Source organism: Myotis nattereri (genome assembly GCF_964212035.1).
Source record: "Myotis nattereri genome assembly, chromosome: 11".
Classification (NCBI taxonomy): domain Eukaryota; kingdom Metazoa; phylum Chordata; class Mammalia; order Chiroptera; family Vespertilionidae; genus Myotis; species Myotis nattereri.
Genome location: NC_138086.1, coordinates 49,186,552 through 49,213,060, shown reverse-complemented (window position 1 = coordinate 49,213,060; position 26,509 = coordinate 49,186,552). Strand labels below are relative to the sequence as shown.

General features: G+C 37.9%; 1 protein-coding gene across 2 annotated transcripts in view; it reads left to right on the top strand.

The window, feature by feature from the left end:
- Nucleotides 1–1,988: 1,988 nt before the first annotated feature.
- COL28A1 (collagen type XXVIII alpha 1 chain) overlaps nt 1,989–26,509 on the top strand; it is a gene marked incomplete at its 5' end in the record, with an annotated part of 138,532 nt that continues 114,011 nt past the window's right edge. For both annotated transcript variants that reach the window (XM_081101761.1, XM_081101762.1), the window contains 8 exons: nt 1,989–2,112; nt 3,015–3,571; nt 9,456–9,476; nt 11,214–11,270; nt 12,745–12,798; nt 14,686–14,727; nt 18,662–18,688; nt 23,084–23,128. In XM_081101761.1, coding sequence (XP_080957887.1) covers nt 1,989–2,112; nt 3,015–3,571; nt 9,456–9,476; nt 11,214–11,270; nt 12,745–12,798; nt 14,686–14,727; nt 18,662–18,688; nt 23,084–23,128 — 927 coding nt within the window. The remainder of the gene's footprint in view (nt 2,113–3,014; nt 3,572–9,455; nt 9,477–11,213; nt 11,271–12,744; nt 12,799–14,685; nt 14,728–18,661; nt 18,689–23,083; nt 23,129–26,509) is intronic.

The following is a 26,509-nucleotide window of genomic DNA, read 5'->3' as shown; positions in this document are numbered from 1 at the left end:
TTTGAAGAGTCATCTTGATCATTGATCATGTAGTTTTAAAATCTCTCTCTCTTGTTCTCAATGAGATTAAGTTCTCAGTTTATGAGAAGTTCCTTCTGGTATAGGCTCAAAAAAGAAAAGTCATATGTAATACCAGGGACATGGTGTTATTCCGTTCCCCCTACAATGCAATAGCAGCTGTGTTTTGCGACATAGCTGTATCCTTACATTAATCTTCAGAATTAAATTTGAACATCCTTTTGTATTCTTCTCATTGGTTAGCAAGGGGATGTCCTCTGTATATTCTAGTTCCTTAGTACAGCGGTTCTCAACCTGTGGGTCGCGACCCCCTTGGGGGTTGAACAACCCTTTCACAGGGGTCGCCTAAGACCATCGGAAAACACATACATAATTACATATTGTTTTTGTGATTAATCACTATGCTTTAATTATGTTCAATTTGTAACAATGAAAATACATCCTGCATACCAGATATTTACATTACGATTCATAACAGTACCAAAATTACAGTTATGAAGTAGCAACGAAAATAATTTTATGGTTGGGGGTCACCACAACATGAAGAACTGTATTAAAGGGTTGCGGCATTAGGAAGGTTGAGAACCATTGCCTTAGTACAATTCTTGTTCTTTCATTTAACACCCACCTATCTTCACATCTTAGCATCCCTAGTCTAAAGAGTAGTTGACCTTTGGTCAATTGCACTTGATGTACTTGCTAGCAGGATGTTTGGCCATATTGATACAAAGTCAGCTTAATAAACTTCCTGCTAGATGATCCTATTTGAGAAACAGACTATGGAATGAGCCATTCATTGGTTCATTCCCAACCCAACAGTTTTGCTTCCCTTGGCGTTTCTTCATCTGGCAGGTATGAAAGATTTTCAGTCACTCATCTCATTCTTCACTGCTTTTGCATCTATTTCTTCCCCCTACTCAGAGCCTGGAAAAAATCATGCTCATGATTTCCCAGTTCCCATTCCCTCAAGGCAAGGTGCCAAAGAAGGAAAATGTGATTCCTTTCCCAGAACTTCTGAAGTCAATATAATTGAAGCAGGCAAACATTCTGAAACCTTGGTTCAGAATAAGCTTTCTTATCTGTTCTTGGGTCTACTGAGGTAGCCACACGTGAATCTTTTCTTACCAGGCAAGTGTGTGAATTTAAAGTTATTTCATGTATAGCTGGGCATACTGAGTGATGGAAATGACTGAAGATTTTAATACAGGCTTGGACTTTTTATTGTTAATCTACCCAGAAAAATAGTTTCACATGTCTGTTCAGAAGGGGTGCTTCCTGATTTCGAGTCCCATTTCGGTCCATTAGCTGGAAGAGCAGCTGCACAAATCTATTTTTGCTCTCATATTCTTTTGATTTATTGGATATGCAGTTGTGGTCCAGCTTGGAACTCTAGTGGAGATACAGTTTCCAAAAGAAGAGTAGAAAAGAGAAAAGTCAACCTAATTTTTGACTTGACCTCTGAACTCACTGAAGTTGTGAGTACACATAGTAGGACTGAACTGTGGTGGTTCTCTACAGCCTGGAAAAATATCGGGCTGATTAGGAATTAGTTATAATGAAAATGAATGAAACAACCATGTGACAGTCTGAATGTGGAAATGTCAAAGCAGACCCTGTGATTAAACCAGAATGGGACAGAAATGTGTTAAATGGCTCTCCCAACTTCCTGCTTCCCATAATAAAATGGGAAATTCAAACTACCTAGATGTAACTCTTTGATTGATAGTAATATTTACTAATAAATGTTTGGTTATAGTGCCATGATTTATTTGGATTAGAAACTTTTAAAATCTCAATGTGCATATTCTTCTATAAATATGAATGAAAAGTCTTTTCTCCATTCACATGCCAGTTTTCAATTCTGCTGGTGTGGAATTAAAAATAGTAAGTATTATATTTTATTATAGTATTTATAACTGATTTTTCTATTAAAGGTGCTACAAGCAGATGATTTTTCACCATCTACCAAAATGTGGAACAGACATTTTGTCTTTTATCTCCTGACTTTGCCAGCTTTTATGAGTCAAACCATCTATGGACAAAGAAAGAAAGGATCAAAGACCAATTTACTTGCAAGGAGAAATGATCTCCAGGGTAAAAAAAAAAAAAGTTTTATTTTTGTTTTTAATGATTAGTTTTAGCCTGTTCAAACACTAACATGCATTTTCACCAGTAGCATTTGATGCAAATAACAAACTATATATATGTGCATATATGTGGCTTTCTACTTTGATATGATTATATTATGGTAGTGAGATACCTTACATACTTACAGGGCATACTTATAAACATCAGAGTTTTTAAAGCACTTGTACATTTATTATCTCGTTTAAGCTCCACAGTAATCTTATAAAATAGGCATGAGAGAGAATGCCACTTTCATCTTATGGATGAAGAACTGAGGCCCAGAGAGGCTAAGTGGCACACCCAAGGCCATAGGCAAATTAGCTAGTCAGAGCGACTAAGATTCAGTCTTAAATTCCCTGCTTTTAAGTTTCTTCCTTCCTGTAGCTACAGTGTGAGGTGTATAGTTACTTTCTCTCTTAATTTCAAAAAGTTAAAAAAAAAACACACACTCCGAAACTCAAAAACAAGAAGGGGCCTCATTAATATGAAACACACCCGAGAAAAAGGCAGAGTATTATTTACTTATAGACAACTTTGCCCAATGTTTGTTGAATTTGTAAACTATGATGCACTTTTCCCCCTCCCATTTTAAGCAGGTTTCACTTTGGGTAGATGCTCAGAATGTATGGTACTTTTAAAATGATGGCTTTTGATTTGCATGAGTTTACAAGAGAAAAGGAATATACAGACTTGCAAAGAGATTTGGTTCTTTACACCTGATGCCCTATCTATAAGGTGCCTCGCTTTTACACTTCTCTCTCCACTCAAAAATAAACAACACACAACATATCAGCTCAGGGCTTTCCTTATGTAAAATTGTTTCATGAGTAGGTACAAGCATTTTGCCTAACCTATTTATTCTATTTCAGACTCCACTTGCTTCATAGATGTTGTCTTCATTGTGGACAGCTCTGAAAGTTCTAAAATTGTTCTCTTTGACAAACAGAAAGATTTTGTGGCTAGCTTGAGTGATGAGCTTTTCCAATTGACCCCGGGTCGCTCCTTGAAATATGACATCAAACTGGCAGCTCTTCAGTTTAGCAGCTCTGTCCAAATCGACCCACCTTTTTCTTCTTGGAAGGATCTACAGACTTTTAAGCAGAGGGTCAAGTCTATGAATTTCATCGGGCAAGGTACTTTCTCTTATTACGCCATCTCCAATGGCACTAGGCTACTTAAGAGAGAAGGACGTAAAGATGGTGTGAAAGTAGCTTTGCTGATGACTGATGGCATTGACCATCCAAAGAGTCCAGATGTTCAAAGTATTTCTGACGAAGCCAGAGCGGAAGGAATATTATTTATCACCATTGGACTTTCTACTGTAGTCAATGAAGCCAAACTGCGTTTGATTTCTGGGGATTCATCTAGTGAACCCATTCTCCTGTTGAGTGACCCAGCCCTTGTAGATAAAATTCGGGATCGCCTGGTAGGTATCTCATGGGTTGGTTTTACATACATACATACATCTCATTCTAATAATAATATTCTAATTATAAATTCTGTAAGAACAGATACTGGATCAAAAAAATGAAAGAAAGAAAAAAACCCACTTTGGAAATGCAAAGAAGAATCTTTCCAAAGTTTCTCTCTCTACTTCTCCGATAGTTCACACCAGATACACTGGGAAGTACCAGGCTCATTCTCTGGAGCTGCATTCCTCACTTTATTGCTAGCCAATGCTGGGGATTTGAGGATTAGTTTCCAATCATACACCTCAGGCTACTGTTTAATACATCCTGGGCTTCTTGAACACTGCTGACTTATATTCAATTTGACGTCAACTTATGGTCTGCTATATTTGTATTCAGTTGATCTTTTCCCTTTCCACATGTGCAGAAATACTTTGTCTCAACTATTGACATATTATGCTCAGAGTTCATAGACTCCCAATGAAAAAAACAATTCCTTGTTTCTCAGGTGGTAACAATGTCACCCAATGTAAAATCACCTACCACCTGCAGCCACAGTTTCTCCCATCAGATCAATGAGTCCCTCTTTATTGATCTGATTGGCTGTGTTGATGCTTTCTTCTTTGTAGGTTGATCAGTGTGTGTAAGAACCTTTCTTTGCTGCTTGGTGGAATATAAGGCAAAGCAATCAAAACAAAATCGCTCTTCACCATATTTCTCAATGAAAACACTCCTGGAGAAAACATGGTTGATTTGTTGTGTTAAAAATTTGATTTTCTTAAAAAGATTAATTTTCTTTCGTTTGTTGCAAGACAAATATATCCTTCAGGGACTGAGCATTTCATATGGCTGTTTTGTGTAGGTTGGAAAAAAACCCGAGGATCCATTTCAGAGATTGTTTTTCCCCTTTGTCCCTTCCTCCACTCTTTCCCCCCAACATTACTCTTCATTTTTCACGCAGCTGTTTTCCGCATGAAACCCTGAGTTTTTCTTATCTAAATGATAGTTATCATATCTTGAGTACTCTGTGTTAGGCATTGTTCTGAGCACTTCACATATTTTATCTTATTCAATGTTTACAACAATCTTGTGATGTAGAAACTATTATTATCATTTTATCATTGAAAATGTAAGGCCGGGCAAAGACCCCAGAGTCTGCATGCTTAACCCTGTAAAATCTTGTGAGAGGGGAAATAGTAACTTGGGGTGAATGCTTACTCTGAGCTGCTCTTTTGTGTGGAAGCGGACTGTGCAGGGTGCCTGGCTAACTGCCTAGTCCTTTCTGTGCTGTAGTTTAAGGAGTCCTCACCAGGGAACGGAAAACAGAAGGCTCCTGCACGTGCAGGAGAGAACCCTGAGGTTGTGATAATGACTTGCCTGTGACTGACTGTAGAAGATGCAGGACAGGCTCCTTGTTTGGCCAGATGTGAAGGCTGGGGAGGCTCATATTCCAACAGACGCATCCTCACCAAGAGCTCCTGCCCAGCCAGGAACACAGGCTCTTGGCAGCAGACTCCATGTAATACTGTTTGCTCGTTTCTGGGGAAACTAAAATATGACCAAGCATTCTAATGACTCTGCTCTTCCTTAGCATCCTGGGATTTCAGCCTGTTTGTTCAGATGGAAGCTCTGTGAACAAGCCACTTCTTAGAAGGAGAGGCCTCTTTCCAAACACTTCCAGAATCCGAAGGGCTTATCAGGCTCTTCAAAGAAAGATATACCAAGTTCCAATGTTTCCAATTGCCACTTCTAGGAAGCAGAACTTGTCTTTTCATCAGACCATTGGCAAAATTCTTCATCTAATCTATTTCTATTACATCATTAGTTGAATTTTTAAACTTTTTATTTTGAAATAATTATGTAGTTGACTTTTAAAAATAAATTCACTAGGTATAATTTCTGTACAAAACTGCATTTACTTGAAGTACACAATGCCATGAGTTTTGATAGATGTATATACCCGGGAAACCACCAACACAAGTAGGATATAGAACATTTCTAGCACCCCCAAAGTTTCCTCATGCATCTTTGCAATACATTCTTCCCTCATCCTTGAGCTACTACTGACATTGACTTCTCACTCTAGGTTAGTGTACACATTCTAGAAGTTTACATAAGTAAACTCATTCAGTGTGTACCCTTTTGGTAGCAGGCTTCTTATTCCTAGCATAATGATTTAAAAATTCATCTGGGTTGGTTTTTGTATCAGCACTTTATTCCTTTTTATTGCAGAGTAGACTTTAGTTGAATTTATGGACATGAGTGTCCACTATGAGTAGATTTTGCAGGAGCCAAGAAAATTCAGGAAATCATTGTACATTCTTAACACCTCTAGTAGAAAATGTCATGTAGGAACCCCATGAAAACGTTTCAGTTCTGAATCACCCAAGAGAGGTCAATGATTTTTTAAATTGAAATTATTTTTATTGCTGTTTTATTATGATTTACATAACAGTATCGAAACCTAAGGGACTCAACCCGATCTCCGGGATATATTACTTGGTCCTTTAGAAGAGAAAGAAAGATGTGGAGTTTAAAAAAATTATTTACTCTATCATCTTTGATGTTAAATTTTCAAAAAGTCCTTATGGGAATAAAGCTTGTGACACATTATTCTCTTTCTCTGAAGATTAAGAAAACCCCCAATTTAGTGTATCCCTTCTTTACACACCAGAAAGAGATCAACTTGATAATTGTTCTGTCATTTTCAGAATTCTATGCTTTATTAATTTATTAATATAGTCCATTTCCCAGTTTTTGAAGGCTTCCTCTCTTTAGAGCCTTATTTCTGTTCTCTGTTTAAAGTTTTGCATTTTGCTAAAGCCACAAATAGTTCTTGTCATAGAGTTTGTAATCCTTGCGACTAAGTTCTTTATTTTCATCCTATTTGGTGTTGTGTTATAACTTCTGCAGCTTCCTCACATTTCCTCTCTCCCCTTCTCATAGCAATGATGCCATAGTCATTCACAAAACTGGCAATTCCATTCTAGCCTTCTCCTTAACACATACATGCCATCACAAAACTCTGACTTCATTAATACTTTTGCTCTAGTGAGGGCTTTTATCTATTTACCCTTTTCATTTAAATTACAGTATCCACATAGACCAGTGGTCGGCAAACTGCGGCTCTCGAGCCACATGCGGCTCTTTAGCCCCTTGAGTGTGGCTCTTCCACAAAATACGACGTGCGGGCGCGCATGTACAGTGCTATTGAAACTTCATGGCCTATGAGCAGAAGTCGGTATTTTGTGGAAGAGCCAAAGAGCCGCGTGTGGCTCGCGAGCTGCAGTTTGCCAACCACTGATAGACCTTAATTGACCTTCCCTCTGGCTTTAACCATGTTCTCCACACAGCCCACCACTCCGCCTCAGTGAAAGCTCCCACTACACCCCAAGGCCTCCAGCTCTGCCCTGTGGGCTTCTCTGTCCACTCTTTTAAAAATGTCCTTCCTCACTGCTTCTTTTGTCTTATTGCCCACACTAGTCTTTATGACTTTTTTCCTCATAAACTTTGACATATAGAACAGCATTTCATCAAAGAGTTGGTCCTTTGCATTCCTCCCTTCAAAATTATCCAGAAAATCCACTGATTCCAAGAATCTATCTTGTTACCGTGCCCCGCCCCCCTCCCCCCCCCCCCCCCAATCCAGGATCTCCTTCCCACGCTGCTTGCCCTGAGCTATCTGTTCTCTGTCACTGGGGCTTCAGACTATAAGTGCCCTCAGGGATGGAGCTTTGTCCATTGTTTGAAATTGTGTGAAACAGTCCTATCTATTGTGCAGTTTTGGGTCCACTTTTGTTTCCATAGAAATATAAATCCCAACAAACACAAAATCAAATGAGTTCCCAAAATAATTAGTTGTATTGTTATGGTTTCCATCCTCATAGCACACATTTTTAGATAGTAATATGGCAAAGTGGAAATTAAATTTTCAAAGGAAGAGCTAGAAAAGTGTAAAATTACACATCAGGCACAGTAGCACCTAAATTCATGAGTTTAAAATTGAGAAGGACATTGCTTATTATAAAACTTTAAATTTTTATTTCTTTCACTAGTTCTCAAATATTACAATTTGACTTGTATTTCTTTTCCTTTTCTCTCTCCCAGAGGAAATCAAGCTTATGACATGTTTTAGATATTTTCATAATTTGGATCACATTGCATTTTCATTCAATGTTTTTGAAAAAAACTTTTATGTTGAAATATGGAGATCCAGGACATTCATTTTAGCTGCTGAATAGTATTTCATTTATTGATCCATTCCCCAAATGATGCATATTTTAATTATTTCCAATTTTTCACTATTAAAACCAGTGAATGTTTAAATGTGTAAGAATTTCTCTAGGGTATGTCTAGAAAAGTTGTCAGGACAACAGGTGGAAACAAGGACTTGTCCTGGGCAGCCTAGAGGTAAACCAGGCACATCTTCAGCTTTCTAGACACAGTCGAAAGTTCCTGAAAGGGGGAATGCCATTTTACACTGAGACTGTAATTGTTTCTAAGTTCCCATTTCTCCACATGACCTGCTGGGTCTTACAGGTACATCTTTAAGACATTGTCTGCTTTCAGCCTGGATTGACACAGGCTAGTATTTTAAAATCATTGGGTTGAGAAGGGGTTGAGAAAGGGGAGAAAGAAGTCCACAGGAGAAACCCTGAATTTTGTATGGATCTGTGGAAAGAATTTTACGGCTTCCAAGACCGTAAAATGGTCAAACTTTCTCATTTTATATATGCTGGAAATGACCTGGAAGACTTTTATGACTTGCCCAAGGCCACATGAATAGCTAATGGTGGGAACAGAATGAAAACCCCGATGCCACTTAATGCCCTACCTAATTTTTCTTTCCATTAAATTGAGCCACTTAAAGCATTTTGCTGTGTCTTCCCTCTATACTATTAGTTTGTATGGAAATAAAAATAAAGTAAAAACAAAACTATGGGGATGTGGAGTCCTCCATAAAAGTACAACTCTGACATATCTTCAACTTCCTCATTACATCCTTCATTTTTAATATTTTGCAACAAATATTCTAGTGCTTTTGCTTTCATTTTCTATTTTATCATATGTATGTTATCCCTTCTGATTCAGTCATAAGGCATTAATTTGATACATAATACCTACCTTAAGAAAGCAACAATTCTATCTGTAAACATAGGTTAATTTTCCCCCAGGGTTTGACTTCAGACATGGCCTTCAGTGCACTTGTTAGATAATACCCTAATTTTTCTAAAATTAGGAATTTAAAGTAATTTTGAAAAATATTCTGGCTAACTAGTGTCTGTGTGGGTAAGTGTGAAGTAACACTGAATTTAGGTGGCTCAGCCCAAATGTGTAACCCTGGACAAGTCACAACGCTGCAGACCAAGTTTCCTCATTACAAAATGAGAGGTTCAACATGATTGACTTCTAAGGCTCACTCATTAATATTTCATGAAGTCATAACCCTATAACTACTGTTTTAATACTTCCAAACAAATGCATATATGTATAAGGATGAAAAAATAAGAGAAAATACACAATTATATATTCTGCCTAAGTCTTTGTAACTAAAAGTAAGAAATTTCTCATTATGACTGATTAAGCTTGTAGCCAAATTAAGCTTTCAGCCAGATCATAGAGATGATAAAGGAAATCAAAGATAAGCATAGGGTGCAATGGGATGGTCTTAGATAACAAAATAGCTTTAATGTTAGTTCTCTTCATGTCTCTTATTGTTATGTGGCTCAGAGTACTCCTTGGGTGGTTGGCTGGTAGGGTTTATTGCTTCCACAAGGTTACAAAGGCTGAATTGCTATTCTTTGTAGAAATTGCATATCCCATAGGGAATAATTAAGACTAATGAGAAGTTGGAAGCAGAACCATGAATTGAGTTAATGTTTCATTCTTTTTCCCTCTTAGGACATCTTGTTTGAAAAGAAGGTAAGAACCACATTCTTTGAATTACTCCAAAAGCTCACATTATCAAATCACCATTATAATTCACATTTGGAGATAGTTGTGACTAAAAAATGCTTAACTATATTTAAAAAGAGCCACTCTATTTCTAGGCCACCATCTAATTTCTTTTAGGCCACCATATCCACTGCAGGTTGGAAAATTAGAAAAAAAAAATTAATGTGATTTTAGAGACTGATTTTAGAAATTCATGATAACCAAATGACATAGTTTTTGCTTAGTTTGATATGACTTCTTTTATTCTAAGCATGTCGCTGACACCAACTACTCGGGGTATGGGGTGGGGGAGTCCTTCATTTTGGGAGGTGTGCCTGTAATGGGCAGGGTCAGGGAGAGTGTTCCTGGCTAAGAGACAGAGTGCAGAGTTGCCCCCTGCTGCCTGCTGTTCGACTTTAAGCTCATTTTTCCTGACAGTGGCAGAGGAAGCTGGCCCATATTGGTTGGATAGTAAATTACTTAGCACAGAGATGACCATCAGCTTTCTGAGGACTCAAGTACTGAGCATGTGTTTCTTAACATTAAAAAGTTTGGGACGTCTGAACTTTGTTCGATAAACTGCTTATTTAACATCAGAAAATTTACATGTAATCCTATATAATAAAGAGCTAATATGCTAATTAGACCAAACAGCAGAACAACTGTCCGGACAATCTTCTGGACACAGCCAAGGGCCGGCTGAGGCAGGCAGGGCTGTGAGGGCTGGGCGAACCCCTTGCTCAAATTTTGTGCATCCAGCCTCTAGTATTGCATAAACTAATAGGAGCCAACCAAACCTTGTAGGCCATATTTCACTGAATTATACACGTTCAGATAAACCATTTTTATGTGCCATTAAGACAAGAAAACACTCTGGTAATTAAACTATGATATAGTGCCTTCTTAATTACGATTTTTCATTTTATACTTATGCAAAGAGTCCTTTTAGATTTATTTAGATATAGATTTTTAGACCCTGTATTGCTTTTGTACATACATATATGAAAATATATAAGCAAGATAAATTGGTTATTTCTAAAATTTCTTAACATTCAGAGTCTAAATCTGCTGAATCACTTTTTGTCTGGGAGTCATTGATGCACTAGTTTTTCTATAAAATACTGGTGTCCATTCCATCAAAAGCACTGGCGATCCAGCATTTCTTGTGTGCTACAGTAGTGCTTCTGGAGTTTTCTTCCATTTCACTCTGTAAGTTGAAGTGCTAATGCAGAAAATAGCAATTTCATCATGACTGAGCTCTCTCTGATTTCAGAGATGCTATCATGAGGAAAAATGTGCATTTTGAATTGATTAAATATGGTTTAAGTCAAATGTTTTCCTTTGCTGAGTAAAGGACTCTTTGATATTTGTATTTTATTGAGCTCTGATGTGTTATATAATAGAGAAACAGCAGAAATTTCAAGAGTCCACTGAAAATGTTTATCCTTCCCATTTTTAAACTAGATGTCATATATATATATAGAGAGAGAGATAGGTGGCCTCTTCAATTTAACCAAGGCAATGTTTAATAATACTTTAGCTTATTCAATTATGTTCTTATGAGGTCTGAATTTTCCTAGAAGAATTTATTAGGAAGAGCAAAATCTCCATAAACTTGCAAAATAAAATTCCTTCAAGGGAGAGTTTCATTTAGTAATGTACTGAATGAGATTTGAAATGCTCTGTTTCACTATGTGTTAATATTGTATTTCATTAATGATTCAGTGTGAACCCAAGATTTGTAAATGTGAGAAGGGCGATCCAGGCGAACCAGGCCTTCCGGTGAGTATATTTCTCCTTTGAGCTTAGGGTCAAGTCAGGAAGTCCTAGCAATGATCACTCTAGTCACACTTGAAAATACCAGGACTATTCTGTGCTGTTGAAAAGCAGTTGCGTGCAAAAAGCAGCAAAAAAGGAAATGTTTTTTCTCTCTTTTGTTCCTAAAAGGATACCTTCTGTCCTTAGGAATAAGCCTGGGATTTTACTGACCTGAACTAAGGTTTAAAGTGATTAAATTGTTCCCCCGAAGGTTATTTCAGCATCACTTCTTATGTGGCAATTGGGGCCAGAATTTCTCAATACTGAAGTGAAAATATAAAAAGATCACTCAAACACTCAGTGCTTTAGGCAAAGCTTTGTTTGTTCCACCTGGAAACAAGCGACACAGACCTCTTTGTCTTTACACTCATCTGAGAGCAATGCCGCATGGCCTTGTATGGAGGAAGCCCAGGTCAGGGAGCCTTGGGGATTAGAGTGAATCCTGTGACATGGAATAGCATTATGATGACTGGAGATGCTGAACATTTCTCTAATAGCTGATCATCCGATAGCATCTATGCTTCCTTTTCAGTATTTCCTTTATTTGATTCCAAACCTTAATGTTCAGAAGCACAGTAGAGATATTTCACAAAAGTGCATGGGTAAAATGTTTGAACTAACACTTTATTTGGGGACGGGAAGGGAAATGCGTGCTGTGAACTTCTTAGCCTATGACACATGTTACCTTGAGACCTGAGTCCTAAGCTTATACGTTTTCAACGCTTCTTCCCAATCAAGGCATTAGAAAGTGGGCATGTTTGTCTTTTTTACTTCAAAATACAAAGTTTGATACATTACATGATAATGTGATGGCCAGTAGAAGCTGATTTTAGCCAAAGCAAAGGCTTAAATTTCCCTTCCTATAAAGTCTTGATTTATACTTATTACACCAAGGGATTACCAGTGGAAGGTTTACTTGTGATATTCAATTATGTTTTAGAATGAACAGTAGCAAAACTTGCCATAACTGAGCTAACCTGACAATTTCAGTCAATCAATATTGTTAGGAGAGACAGTCCCATGTTGTAGTAAGGATAAAGAACTGTGTCATGTAACATTCATTGGGTGCCCCCAAAACCAGTTCTCAGAAAAGTGAGCTTTTTGATGGCTTGAGAATAAGAAAATGAAGCACCTTTCTGGAATAAGATTTGGAGAATTCTCTTCTTCCGTCTTTGGAGATTGTCTTTCGGATATCAAGGAGAGAGAGACATTATCCTTTTTTGGATAATCTAGTGAACCAGCCTATTCAAGACAGTGCAGCTTTCCTGGTATATAGGAAAGGAGAGAATAGAGTTGACTCTCTTCTTGGTAGGTCAAGTATTTGTTTTTTACAATCTTCCCTCATTTTATGGGATGAAGCTGATCAGAAATTATTGTAAGGTTTAAGAAACTAACAGGATGCCTGTTCAATATAATCTTTTTTCCTGTTTGCCTTTAGGGTACCCATGGAAACCCGGGTATCAAAGGTGAGCGAGGACCAAAAGGAAACCCGGTAAATGAATGAACAGCTTTCCTTTAAATCAGTGTGTCTTCTTCTAACTTTATTTCTAGAACAAAAATTAAGAAAAATTAAGAGCATTGCAGTATATGTCAATGCCAAAAATCTGATGATTTCTGTGAAAAATACAAAATGTTCATTTCCTACATTAGCTATCTGGTTTTTGTTAGCTTGCATTTACAAATTCTGAGTAACAAATGGCAGTTTTAGTCAAAACATCTAGGAAACTTTGGAACCCAACAAATAGAAGCTTGTAATTAAATAGTGATGTCCCATATTAATGAGTACAATGTCCATGAATTATTAAGACATGTTCCAAGTCAGACTGACATAGACACTTATGTTTTTATAGATGCACTTTGTAGATAACTGATCTACAATAATAATAGAAATAACACCAGATTTTCTTTCACACTTTAGGCATTTTCTCAAATCTTTTCTTTGTGCACCCATCAAAAAATTGTAGATTAATTACTTTTAATGATCTGTTCTGATCATTGTTGGGATGATGGTGTTCCAACTTTTAGAGTGACTGAAGGTATCACAAAACAGAGATTAGTAGATATAACTATGTGAAAATTTAAGGCTAAATTATGCATAATTAACATAATGATTAAAATAAAAAGGAAAACATATATGGAAATGTTTTTACCAAATACAATGGGCATTGGGTTAATTTCTGTAGTACATAAAGACAATGACATGAATAAGAAAATATCAAGCTTCTAATAATTAATTGGTCAAAGGACACAAATAATTTCCAAGAGAGGAAATAAAACCAGTAAATAAAGAAATAGAAAAACATTTGATTTTACTATATAAGTGAATGAAATTTAAAATAGAGATACTGAGGTACCCTTTAATACAAATAATTCACACTGTAGACACTTTGGCATTCAGGGTTGTTGGGTTATATTTTGAGGCAGGGAAGAGATCAATTTTCTAGTTCACATAATTTGGTTTAGTCTGTGTTTCAAATTTTTTTTAAAATTTCTTTTTTATAACAGTTAACACAGCAGTATTAAAATCATAATAACTAGTGATAGCAATATGGCGGTGAAACTAGTTTGCTCTTCATTGCAAAGGTAATGTGGCACATTGTGGAAAGCAATAAGGCACTACATAAGAGGCATTGAATATTAAAATATTTAACCCGATGATTTATTTCTGAGAATATACTTAGGAAGATAATGAAAAATAAAATAAGTTAGATGCCTGAAAGTATTTTTGTCAATTGCATGTTTGTCAAAGAAAGGGAAACCTTACATTCCCTTTCTTTGACAAACATGCAATTGACAAAAATGCATTGTAAAGCATCTTTGTAATACACACACACACCTACACTCACGTTACTAGTATATGGGTTCAAATTGCCATTATGTCTTCTTTGTGTTTTGTTTTGTTAAATACCTGTTATAAGTCTATGTTCACATTTCATTTATTTGGCTTGTAATTTTGTGCCACAATATATATTTTCCTAAGTCTTACCGAAATCAAGCAATCACTCTTTAGGACATTTTGGAAAACATTCCAAAGCCCCTTGGAGAAAAGCCAGAGTGGCTGGCTCCTAGTGGGTACAATGCTATATTTGAGAACAATGGCTGTGTTGTTAAACTGGGATGCAAGACTTGGCCTTAGCTGTGAAAATGTACCTGGATTCTGCACCCTCTACATCTGGCTTCACTTTAAAGGGCTAAAGCTATCTGACCTGCTCTTTTCTTCCCTAGATTGCATGGTGAAAATGTCAATGGGAAAGGCCAAAGAATTTTCCCCCCACTGGCTTGCCTTGCTAATCTGGGAATTCTGAATAACGCATTTTATCGAGCAGTCAGTCCCACTGCATGGCTGTGGAATTCTGACTGAGTTTTTTGTTTGTCACAGGGTGATGCTCAAAAAGGGGAACCTGGAGAAAGAGGCCCAGGGGTATGTACACAACTGGATTCCTTCGTAAGGAAGTAATCCCAGGGTGCTGAGATTCTGTAATTGACCATTTTGACCCCTGGAGTGCAAGTGCAAAAATGATTTATATCTACGGGTACTAGTGATGTCTCACACAAGCAATCAGACAGATGGTGAGAGGAGTGGTCAACCATGTGACATTCCCTGATACTAAATGGGACACCTGTGAAAGGCTCAAATAAGAAAAATATTTTGCTTTACTTCTTGTATTGTTTTTTCAATAAAGAGAAAATTAAAATTCTGGAACTATCATGAAAGATAATTACAGAAAAATGTTTCATTAGCATTTGGGTTAGAATTCCAATAGTGTAGTAAATAGCAGAGAAGTATACAGTGAACAAAAGGAGGCCATGATAATTCTCTCCTCTCCGTGTCTCCTTGGGTGAAAGCCCAGAGGTTTTAAAAACTGCTTTCTTCATTTTTTTAAATTAACTTTATGAAAGAATCTGATTGATGGACAGTTTAAAAATTTCAATGGAAATCCGTTCAGAAATTTCTGTTATTTATTCAGGAAACATTTCTTAATTATCTTCCTTATATAAAGCATGTTTACCAAGTGAAAATAAAATTAAGACAAAGCACTTATATTTTTGAAATATTTATTATCTCAGAGGAGAGATAAGATTTAAAATAGCTACCACATGAAGCAGAGTGTCAAAATATTGTGAAAATTGCATGCACAAAGTATTATGGGAATTCAGAAATTGGAGTTGGCAGGGCAGATTTTATGGGATGACCCCCAAAGGGTGTAGTATTGTGACAGGAAAAGACAGAATAGGAAGGTGGAAGGGACAGGCATTCCATGAGCAGCAGCCAGAGGGAAGGCAGTGTATTGGGAAATGGTGAGATAGGGTGCCTGAAGAGTGGGTGTTCTATGCCGGTTGTAAGGTCTCAGCTTTGCTAGATGATGGGCACCTCCCCTGAGATTTTAGATGAGGCATATGACCCAAGACTGTGTATTTGGAAGATTAGTCTGGCATGGCTCTAAAAGAGAAATTTAAATGGGAATAAGCAGAAGGAAGAAGCACTTAGAAGGTTTGTTGCTACAGCCTATATGAGAAATAACAGGGAACTGGCTAGAGCTGCTCTGGAGGATATGAAAGCCACCAGCCACCTGTGTTTACTGAGCAGCTGAAACATGGCCAGCCTGAATTGGGGCATGCTTTAGAAATAAAGTACACACCAAGTTTGGATGACTTAGTATCCCCAAAATAGATGTAAATGATCTCATTGATATTCTTTATACGATTACATGCGGAAATGACAGTGTTTTGGACCTATTGGGATAAATAAAATATATTATTAAAAATTAATTTCACCCGTTCATTGTTGTTTTTTTTTTATGTGGCTATCACTAAATTAAAAATGACAGCCGAAACTGGTTTGGCTCAGTGGATGGAGCGTCGGCCTGCGGACTGAAGGGTCCCAGGTTCGATTCCGGTCAAGGGCATGTACCTTGGTTGCGGGCGCGTCCCCCAGTGGGGAGTGTGCGGGAGGCGGCTGGTCGATGTTTCTCTCTCATCGATGTTTCTGACTCTCTATCTCTCTCCTTTCCTCTCTGTGAAAACTCAATAAAATATATTAAAAAAATCATTTAAAAAAAAAATTAAAAATGACATATGGGACTCCCATTTGGAGCTCCCATTCTATTGCACAGAACTGGGCTACAATGATGACAAAGTAGAAAGGAAGAGGACATTGTGAGAACCATGAAAGGAAAGAAATGCTAGGATGTGGGGATTCACTCTAACTCATATATTCAGCAAATATTTATTGAGCACCTTCTATGTGCTGGGCCCTCTTTTAGGTGCTGGAGATACAGGAGTGAACAAGACAGACAGTCCCTGCGGCACAAAGTGTCCTAGCAGGGGAGGCAATAAATAGGCAAACGAATGAAAAGAATTTCAGTCAGTGAGAAGTGCTATGGGAATATGAAACAAGGGATGTTCTGGGCAGAAAGAACAGCAGAGACAAAGGCTCTGAGGTGGGAGCAATCTGGGCCGACTCAGGAAATGGAAAGAAGCCAGACTTGATGAAGGGGGTGGGAGGCGAGGCTACAGGGGCAGGCAGAGGCTAGATCCCTAGCGCCTGTTGGCCTGGGTCAGGAGAGTGGATGTAAAATAGTGCAGTGGAAGCTGTTGGATAATTTTAACTGGTTGGATTAAAGGAATGTAAGGGGGGATTAGAAAGAAAAGATGATTATAAAATTTTGATACTGTGTGATTTGAAATATGGTGATACCATTAATAGAAATAGGAAAGTCAGAAACAATTTTGGCAGAGACCCACAAGTGCAGTTTGGGATATTTTAAAACTAATAATTAAGATGCCATGAAAAGCCTGGACAGCATGGCTCAGTGGTTGAGCATCTACCTATGAACCAGGAGGTTAGGGTTCGATTCCTGGTCAGGGCACTTGCCCAGGTTGTGGGCTCGATCCCCAGTAGGGGGCGTGCAGGAGGCAGCTGATCAATGATTCTTTCTCATCATTGATATTTCTATCCATCTTTCCCTCTCCCGTCATCTCTGAAATTTAAAAAAAAAATACCATGAAAGGAAGTAAGGAAGGAAGAAAACTGATAGCAACCAAATAATAAAATGAACCAGAGATTTCAGAAAGAAAAAAAAACCAAAACTGTATTTGTTCCTTCTAAAATGCAGTCTTAATTCTTTTAACATAAAGTAATGACAGAATTTGAACTATGGTTGCATGATGTAAGCGGTGGAAAGCACCCCAAGTTCCCTAAGATTAGAATTCTAGTTTTTTTAGTGCTGCTAACACGAATTGTTTTAATAAAGACCCTAATTTAACTGTTTATACATGAGCCTTCATTTTAAGCACCATCCTAAAAATAAAGCCACTTATATGAATTAATATTCCCCAAAATGAATTAAATTGCAGCAACAATATCTTGAATTAGTTCCACTTTTATCTTCTATCTCTCAGTGACGACTCATTTGACCGAGAAGCGTTCTTTCCTCCTTGAAGTTTTCCTTTTTACTTTTGTAACGAAGTCACACACAGAACAAAATGTTGTAGGCTGACTTACATGTAGCTGCAAGAATAGTTTTCTATGCCACTAGTTTCTACAGCCCACTTAAAATCAGTCTTACAAGTCCATTTTCATACTTGAAAACTACAGTTGTATGAAGAAGACAGGAAATCCTATATGAAAAAGACTTGCTGTTGTGTAAAGTTGGTAACGTCCAGTCCCTTTTTTATTCGCCACTGTATTACTTCAGGAGCTTATGGGCAGTGACATATGGAGAGGGCTGTGCAGGGTTCCCAAGAGGAGCAAAGGAGCCCCTTATTTAGTATGAGATAAAACTTAATAAATCAAAGCTCACTGTCTCATTAGGGTAGAAAAAGGAACCATTCATTTCCTTGATGTTTATATTCTAGACTGAATGTGAAAGAGGGACCATAAAGAATATAAACATTTATGCACATTTTAAAGGACATTTATTATTCCAGCTCGTTCTCAAAGCCAATTTCTCTACCAGTCCCTGTGAAAAATTCTCAGTTGTGATTGCTCATAGTTCGTTTAAAAGTCAATGTAACAATTTGAAAGGACCCTTGCAGGTCTTCATTTGTACAATGAGTTTCAGTGTCTAGTCTCTTCTTCAGTTTCAGGACAAAGGGCAAGAATTTGGGTTTGAAATAATACCTGGAACTGAGAGTAAATATAATACATGGAAAATTAGTTTCTCTTCTCCTTAGTAAATGCACAGTCCCTAAGTGCAAAGAGAAATAGCCTAGGTCTATACGGTTTTATTTTCCAAGACTTTACAGAGGTGTTTTATTGTATGTTATAAATGAAAAACATAAAGTACTTCCTCTAACTATGCCTTCTAATATCATATTTCACTTTTTCTTTTCTTTTCTTTTTTTTAAATTAGGGAATTCCTGGGTACAAGGGTGAGAAGGTAAGTTTGTAACAGCAAATAGACCAGATTCCAGAAACATCACTACATTGATGTACTGAATAAAACTTCCTTTCCTTTATTTTTGTAAGTTGGGATTTCCTAACTCGCAAATACAGTCTTAACTATGTTGACACAAAAACCTATATAATAAAAGGCTAATGTGCAAATTGACCTAACAGTGGAATGACGGGTCGCTATGATGCGCACTGACCACCAGGGGGCAGACGCTCAACGCAGGAGCTGCCCCCTGGTGGCTCAGGCAGAAGTTGGGCTCACGGCTGCTTAGTGTAGCAGTGGTGGCAGGAGCCTTTCCCACCTCCAGGGCAGCACTAAGGATGTCTGACTGCCAGCTTGTTTATTTCTTTTTAATCAGTCTGTTAACTTCTTTTGAACTAGTTTGATCAGTTCCCTAACCTGTAATTTGCAAATAATCTACCAACCCATTCCTTTCGTGTGTTTGTCACTTCCCCCCAGGCATTCCCCAAGGGTTCCCAGACTGTGAGAGGGCGCAGGCCGGGCTGAGGGACCTCCCCCCCAGCTTCCCAGTGCATGAATTTCGTGTACCGAGCCTCTAGTAATAATACAACTTAAGATCTGGGTGTGTATTGTAAGGGGTGGGAGGCGCCTGAGATTGGTATGTAGTCTCTCTGAGCTCTGCAGACATGAACAGAGAACCCCATTAACAGCCATGCAGCACAGGTATCCAGATGAAAAGTGTCCATGTACAAACTGATGCAGAAATACTGCAATTAGTTTGTTCCTTTGCTGCTTAACTTCCTATAAAACCTAGGCACCTAGCCCTCCTATAGGAGAAAGATGATTTATGTTTGTTAAGCAGTGAAGAAACACGGACTTTGGTTAGGCCTCTGGGTAGAGACTGTAGCAGGGAGTAAATTTGACAAACAAACACAGGAAAGGAAGGGTAGATTATTTGCAAATTATAGGTTAGGGAACTGATCAAACTAGTTCAAAATAAGTTAACAGGCTGATTCAAAAGACATAAACAAGTTGGACTGGGGCTCAGGAACCTTTGAGAGTGTTTAAAGGTTCATTAATAAGTCTGCTACTGGTCTATTATCAGACCTTCTGTATAGAATCTGAACACATCCTTACCATCCATTCCATCCTACAGGTGGTACAACCCTCAGATCTGGGCAAGCGGCCTGCACTTCAGAGGCCCTGCTTAAAGAAAACTAACTCGCAGAAGTAATTTAACTGTGCCCCCACTCCTAACCCTCCGAGCCAGGATTTGCAGGGCGAGAGGCCTTTGCCCCCATGGCCTAGGCCCTAGGTCATGCTTTGGTAACCAAGACCCCAAAAGTCCTTGCAAAGTGGTCAGAGCTATTTGCTAGAATAGGAGGGAGCCTGGGAGGCAGCTTTGTGCTGTGTGGGCACCTCCGTGTACACACACTTACAGCATCTTTTGCTGCGGAAGGAACTGGACGTGGGAAGTGAAGTGGGGGCTAGGCTCTAGGCTGGGGCTGTACTCCTGCATGGACCTCTTGAGGAATCCCAAAATTCTATGATTTAAAATGTCTTTTGAAGGCTTATTTGTCAAGAAAGGAAGCTAGAACATGACTAGTTTATTAGCTTGATTTATAACTTCCAACTATTTAGATACATCATATGTGGGCCTCTGCTTGTCCTCATCCCTGAGCTCTGCAAATATTAGGGGTAAACCTTCATACAGGAAAATAAATATATCCCCAGGGACTGGAAATGTTAGGCCTAAAAGAGGAAGAGTGTAAGAAATGCCGTGATTCTGCTCTTAGCCATAAGAACCTGGAAGCTCAACCTCTTGGAGTGTCTATTTCATCATCCAAATGGAACTGGACTAATCCAGGCCTCCCTAATTTTCAGACACTCAAACGAAATAATGGATGTGACAATAAATTGTTTGCTTTTTGCTGGTCTGTAAGTGTAAGGTGCTATCAGGAAGAGACAGGAAATAAATGATAATGTGGGAAAGTTTAAAAAGTTCCATGATTACAAAATTGTCCCATATGTAGTTGTGAAAAAATATGATTTACACAACGAGCTAACTATCAACACCAGGAAGATTATGTATATTATATAAGACAATATTCATTTAAACTTCTGGGGAATTATAGATTCACTGGAGGAATTCGCATTTGGAAAATACAAGCTGTCAGAGCACAGCGACCCTGACCCACCGACATTCAAACCAGAATTTCAGCAGGAGCAGTGGCATCAGAAGCCAGAGGCTGGGAACAGAGCTAATCTGTTTGCAGCTTTCTGAAGCACTTTCTCTCTGGAACTGTGTCATGTGGCCATTCCACGGGGACTAATGATCCCACCAAAAAAGAAAATGCCTTTGCAGAGGCAAATAACATGAGTACAATATTTTAATTGATGGAAATCTGCACCCCTCTCCCCCCAACAAATGCTGTTCCCCAGGACCCTATAGCGAACAAATCTGTCTGGACTAATGGAATGTGAGTTCTGGCCAAAATACTTTGGAGTGTATTTATGGTACTTTTCTGTTTGATATTTTGCTGGTTGACTCATTTTATTCCCATCCAACATTATTAAATTAATTGCCTTCTAATATATTCTTCAAGAGTGATTTTCCATTTGCATTCAGAAGTAAATGTCTGACTTGTCCTAAGAGAGGGCTCAGTTTTTCCTGGGTCAGTTTGACTCACATGATGTAGAGAGAGAATAGATTGCTTTTTAACAGAGGCATAGCTGGACCTAAGAATCGTGCCTTCCTCTTTCCTACTCCAGTGCCAGCACTACCCCAGGCAGCACCCTAGGCAGAAGGGTGGAGTAAGTGGGAAGGAACCTACAGACCGTGGCAGTGAGCTTTGTTCAGCTTTGGGTGGCTAATGGAGAACATGGACCTGAGGGTCTGACGGACTCAGCTTGTGGTCATGGAGAAGTTCCTTAATCTCTCCGAGCCTCATTTTCCTTATCTGTGAATGGAGACATATCTCCCTGGCAAGGCTGGTGTGGGTATTAACAACAATATAAAGGCTTTGGCACATACTGTGCATCCATAGTTGCTGGTTACCCTTCTTGGAACAGCCGCTGTTCAAAGTGTGGTGGGCAGGCGGGCTGCCAATCTGTGAACTGTTTGTGGCTATTTTGTGGAAAGATGAAGTTTCCACCAAAATATAAATCCAATAGACCACTAAGTACACTGTTTAGTTCAGCTGACATTTATTTTTCATAGCAAGACTTCCCTGATGAAGGAAGCAGGGCACTGAAGTCCATGTTAGTGCATGTCCCTTATGTCATTGTGCAGTGGCACTTTGAATAACACACTTAGAGCAGCACATAGGAAACAAAGCAGCAGCAGAAGCAGAAACTAGTAGGGAAGGCACTGGGCTAGGAGTCATGGGCTAGTATGTGTATTCAAGTACATCTCCAATTGAGTTAGTTGCCTTATCTTAAAAATATGAATTGGTCTGCGGCTCAGAATATATACATATATGAAAGCTCTTTGAAATTCTAACTTTAGTTGTTATCCCAATAGACTCTTTTGCATTTTGGTTCAACTATTAGAAGTCTTAGAAGTCCTGAGCAAGTTACTTAACCTTTTTGAATCACAAAATTTCATACTGTAAAATTGGGCTAAAAATATCTACCTCAGACAGTTGGTGTCAGATGAACTAAAGCTAATTTCTAAAATACCATTAATAATAAACTGTGAAACATAATTTATATGTTAGTTTTTTCATTAATATTCTAGGAAAGGCAGGACAGTGGAGAATGATGATGGAAAATGCATAGCGTGCTGGCCACCTTGCCCCACTCTCTCGCTCTCACAGCAGACCTTGCTCATCCATCATGGCTCCTTTCCCTACCAAGTCATGACATGGTCTCAGGACTCTTCCCTCACACTCTCTAGGCAAAAGCTACTACTCGATCAAAGTTGGTACTGAGCATGGTGCTGTGGAAACACAGCCCTGAGTCTGGGTAGACCTGGATTCTGATCTTGATTTTTCTTCCTAGCTCTATGATGGAGAGAAGTTATCTCACTGAGCTACGTTTCCTCATCTATAAAATGAGAATTCTAAAACTGATCTCATTGGCCTATACTGTGGATTCAGCTAAGTCACACATACAAAGGGCATATAATATATGGTAGATGCTCAGTAAACCTTAGCTTTTCTTTTAATTTCATCCATCTCTCAACACTGTTAAGCCTCATTAAGTGGTACCAGTGATTTGATTTTGTCAAGTTAAAGATGACTCATGGATAAAATTTTTCAGAGTTCAATGCCCAAACAACCTACAGGATTGAGGATAAAACTGGGTATAATCCATCAGAGTGCTTATGTCATAAGATTCTGCTGGGAAAATCCTTAAGAGGAAAATCATAACACTGAATAACTACAAATGTCTTATTTTATTTTATTTCTTTTTTAGGGTGTACGTGGAGAATGTGGTAAACCAGGAATAAAAGGTGACAAAGTAAGGAACATGTTTATAAAATGCTAACAGCTGCGATCCTTTGGGGCTGAGTTTCCTTAGGAGGGAATTCCTGTCTCTATGAGTCTGTTTTTGTTTATTTGTTTGTTTTGTTTTGTTTGAACAGAGACCAAAGGGATGGTTACCAGAAGGGAGAGAGTGGGGGATAGGTATAAAGGGAAAGGGGAAGATAGTCAACAGTATTGTGATGAGTTTACACGGTGACAGATGATTACTAGAATTAATGGAGTGATCATATTGTAAGGTATAAAAATGTTGACTCACTACATTGTACACCTGAAACTAATATAACCAATCTATACCAACTATACTTATTAAAAAACAACAACAATTGAACGATTAAAAAATTACAAAAGTAAATTTCTGGGATGCATTATGTCAATCTCACTACTGGAGTTGGAGATCATCGGCTCAATTTTCAGATCAGTCAAACATGAAGCAAAAAATAAAGCCATACCTAAGTTTAATTAATAGTGCCCCCAAATGCCTTTCTTATGGACCATTAAGTCTTTGCTTTGTGGTACCCTAACCTTTGAGGCCAAGCCTACTGAATGTTATAGTGGAAAGAATAATTTAACCAGCAAATAGTCAATCCAAGCTCCACTTGGGAACAAGTAGAACTGTTTTCCATATGTAAACACTGAGAACAAGCACTTTCCAAAGCAGAGCAAAGAACTCTATGAAATAAGTTAATGAACTAGTTATAAATAATGAGGCAGAAGCAGACACAGATAGGGGTTTGAAATTTGGAAAATGCAGCAAACCACGGACAATTGAATAGGTACTTACCTTTCATTAAAAGATAAATATGAATAAAATATATAAGTTGGAAACAATATTAAATATGTTAAAGAGTTCCTTAATGGGCCAGAAATGCATAGAGAGTGCATTTGAAATCCTATATAATAAAAGGCTAATATGCAAATCAACCGAATGGCGGAACAACCAGTTGCTATGATGCATACTGACCACCAGGGGGAAGATGCTCAATGCAGGAGCTGCCCCCTTGTGGTCAGTGCACTCCCATAAGGGAAGCATCACTCAGCCAGAAGCCAGGCTCACAACTGGCGAGCGCAGTGGTGGTGGGAGCCTCTCCTGCTTCTGCAGCAGTGCTAAGGATGTCCAACTGCCAGCTTAGGCTGGTTTCCCGTGGGGAGCGGGCCTAAGCCGTCAGTCAGACATCCCCTGAGGGCTCCTGAACTGTGGGAGGGTGCAGGTGGGCTGAGGGATTACTCCCCCACCTCCCTCCCTCCCCCCAGTGCACGACTTTCATGCACCGGGCCTCTAGTATAATAATAAAAGGTCAAAAAAGCACACAGAAAAAGTAGTTTTCATTGAAGTTAAGAACTATTAAGAACATGCCATTAAGATATCAAACTCAATATATATATTTTAATTATGGCAGAAAGTCAAGGAGAGAGAATGAGGCAGAAGGTGAAAAGGAAAGGATAGGATAATGGCGGTGGCATATGTAACTAAACACTTTAAATAGCTTGAGACTTCCTGAAAGCTTTGAAAATGCTGGAGAGTGAAAGGTCAGGTGGATCTGAAAAATGTAGGCTTGGTAATTATCTCTGGGCAAAATGGAAAGTATAATAATGAGTGGTTTCTTCCTGGAGGATAACTAAAAATGGGAGATGGACCTTGACTCAGAAATACAGAATAAAGGACACATATAGAAGAAAACAAAAATGAAAGTTAAATAATAACTGGAAAAACTAAGTGAAATAAAAATGATTGATAAAGAGTTAATATCATATTTCATTTACTAAGATGCCAAGGATTGTTAAATGCCCTATTATATTTTGTGCCAAAAAGAAAGAAAAAAAATACTTCCAATTATAAAGATGCAATTGATTGTAAGATGTATCCCAATGTCAGAGATGTGAAAATTTGAAAAATGCATGTCTAGATGTCAATGGAACACAGTGTCCCTGATATGAAGAATTCACATAATTCATAAGTAAAATGTATAAAGAATCAGAAAATCAAACAGAGAAAATAAAAATGGCTAATAAATGAAAAATTATCCAATGCATTGCAATCAGATAAGTAAACTTAAAATATTAAAATATTATTTTACCTACCAAATTAGCAAACACTAAAGTAATATATACTCGGATTTGATGGGGATTTTATAAGATGAAGATATGCTTTCTCTACTCAGGTAGTGAAAATGGAAACCTGAAAAAACTTTATGGATAAAAGTTTCATATTTTCTCCCCATAAAAAGTGTGAGAGGCAAGAGAGAGTTGACAGAAAATTGTAAATGTGCTTATTGTCTATCTCTGCATCAGGCATCCTTTCTAGGAAATTATCCTTAGGAATGAGTCAGAAGTTGGACAATATGTACTAGTATATACAAACATGTTCATGATAGCATTATTTAAATAGTAATCATCAAAATGAATTTAAATGTCCACATTAGGGAAATGACTAAGTAAATCATGATTGATTTATATTCTTTTTTAAAAATATATTTTTATCTATTTCAGAGAGGAAGGGAGAGGAAGAGAGAGATAGAAACATCAATGATGAGAGAGAATCACTGATCAACTGCCTCCTGCACACCCGCTCCTGGGGATAGAGCCAGCAACCTGGGATGTGCCCTTGACCAAAATCGAACCCAGGATTCTTCCGTCTGCAGGCTGATGCTTTATCCACTGAGCCAAACTGGCTAGGACTGACTTATATTCTTGAATATTATTCAAGTTATGAAGAGTTCTTAATAACATGAAAAAATGTTTTTGATAAAACAGAAAGTCAAATAAATAAGACACAAAATTGTATATATACTCTGATCAAATTATTTGAAGAAAAATCTATTGGGAATAAAATTGGATGAAATATGTTAATATCAGTGTGAAGGGACACATACACAACAAAAGCAGAAAAAAGTTGAAATCTGAAAAAAAAGAGACTAGACTATATTTTACTTTAATAAAAATAAACCTTTAAGGGGTTTCCTAGTTATGGAACATACTGAAATATTTTCTGTTAGAAGAGTGTTGAGTACAAATAGTGTTTTGCCAAGTTTCATGTCTTGAAGATGGGCAAAAGAGTGATCTAGACATTGGAGAAACTCACTAAATTAATTTAACTGCCATTATTACCTTGTTGGAAAAAACCCCAATATTCTACCAAGCTTACTGCTTTCTAAAGAATCTTAAGAAATCATTTACTTTAATAAAAATATCAATATATAGGCCAAGAACTTACATCTAAAATTATGTTTTCATGGAGTTTGTTTGCTATAGGACAATGTGACCTCCATTTGACTTGTTAATTAGGATTATTTCTTTAACAATGAACATGTTGGTTTTAATGTTTGGATAACCAGGGAAGACTGGCCCTTACAGAGAA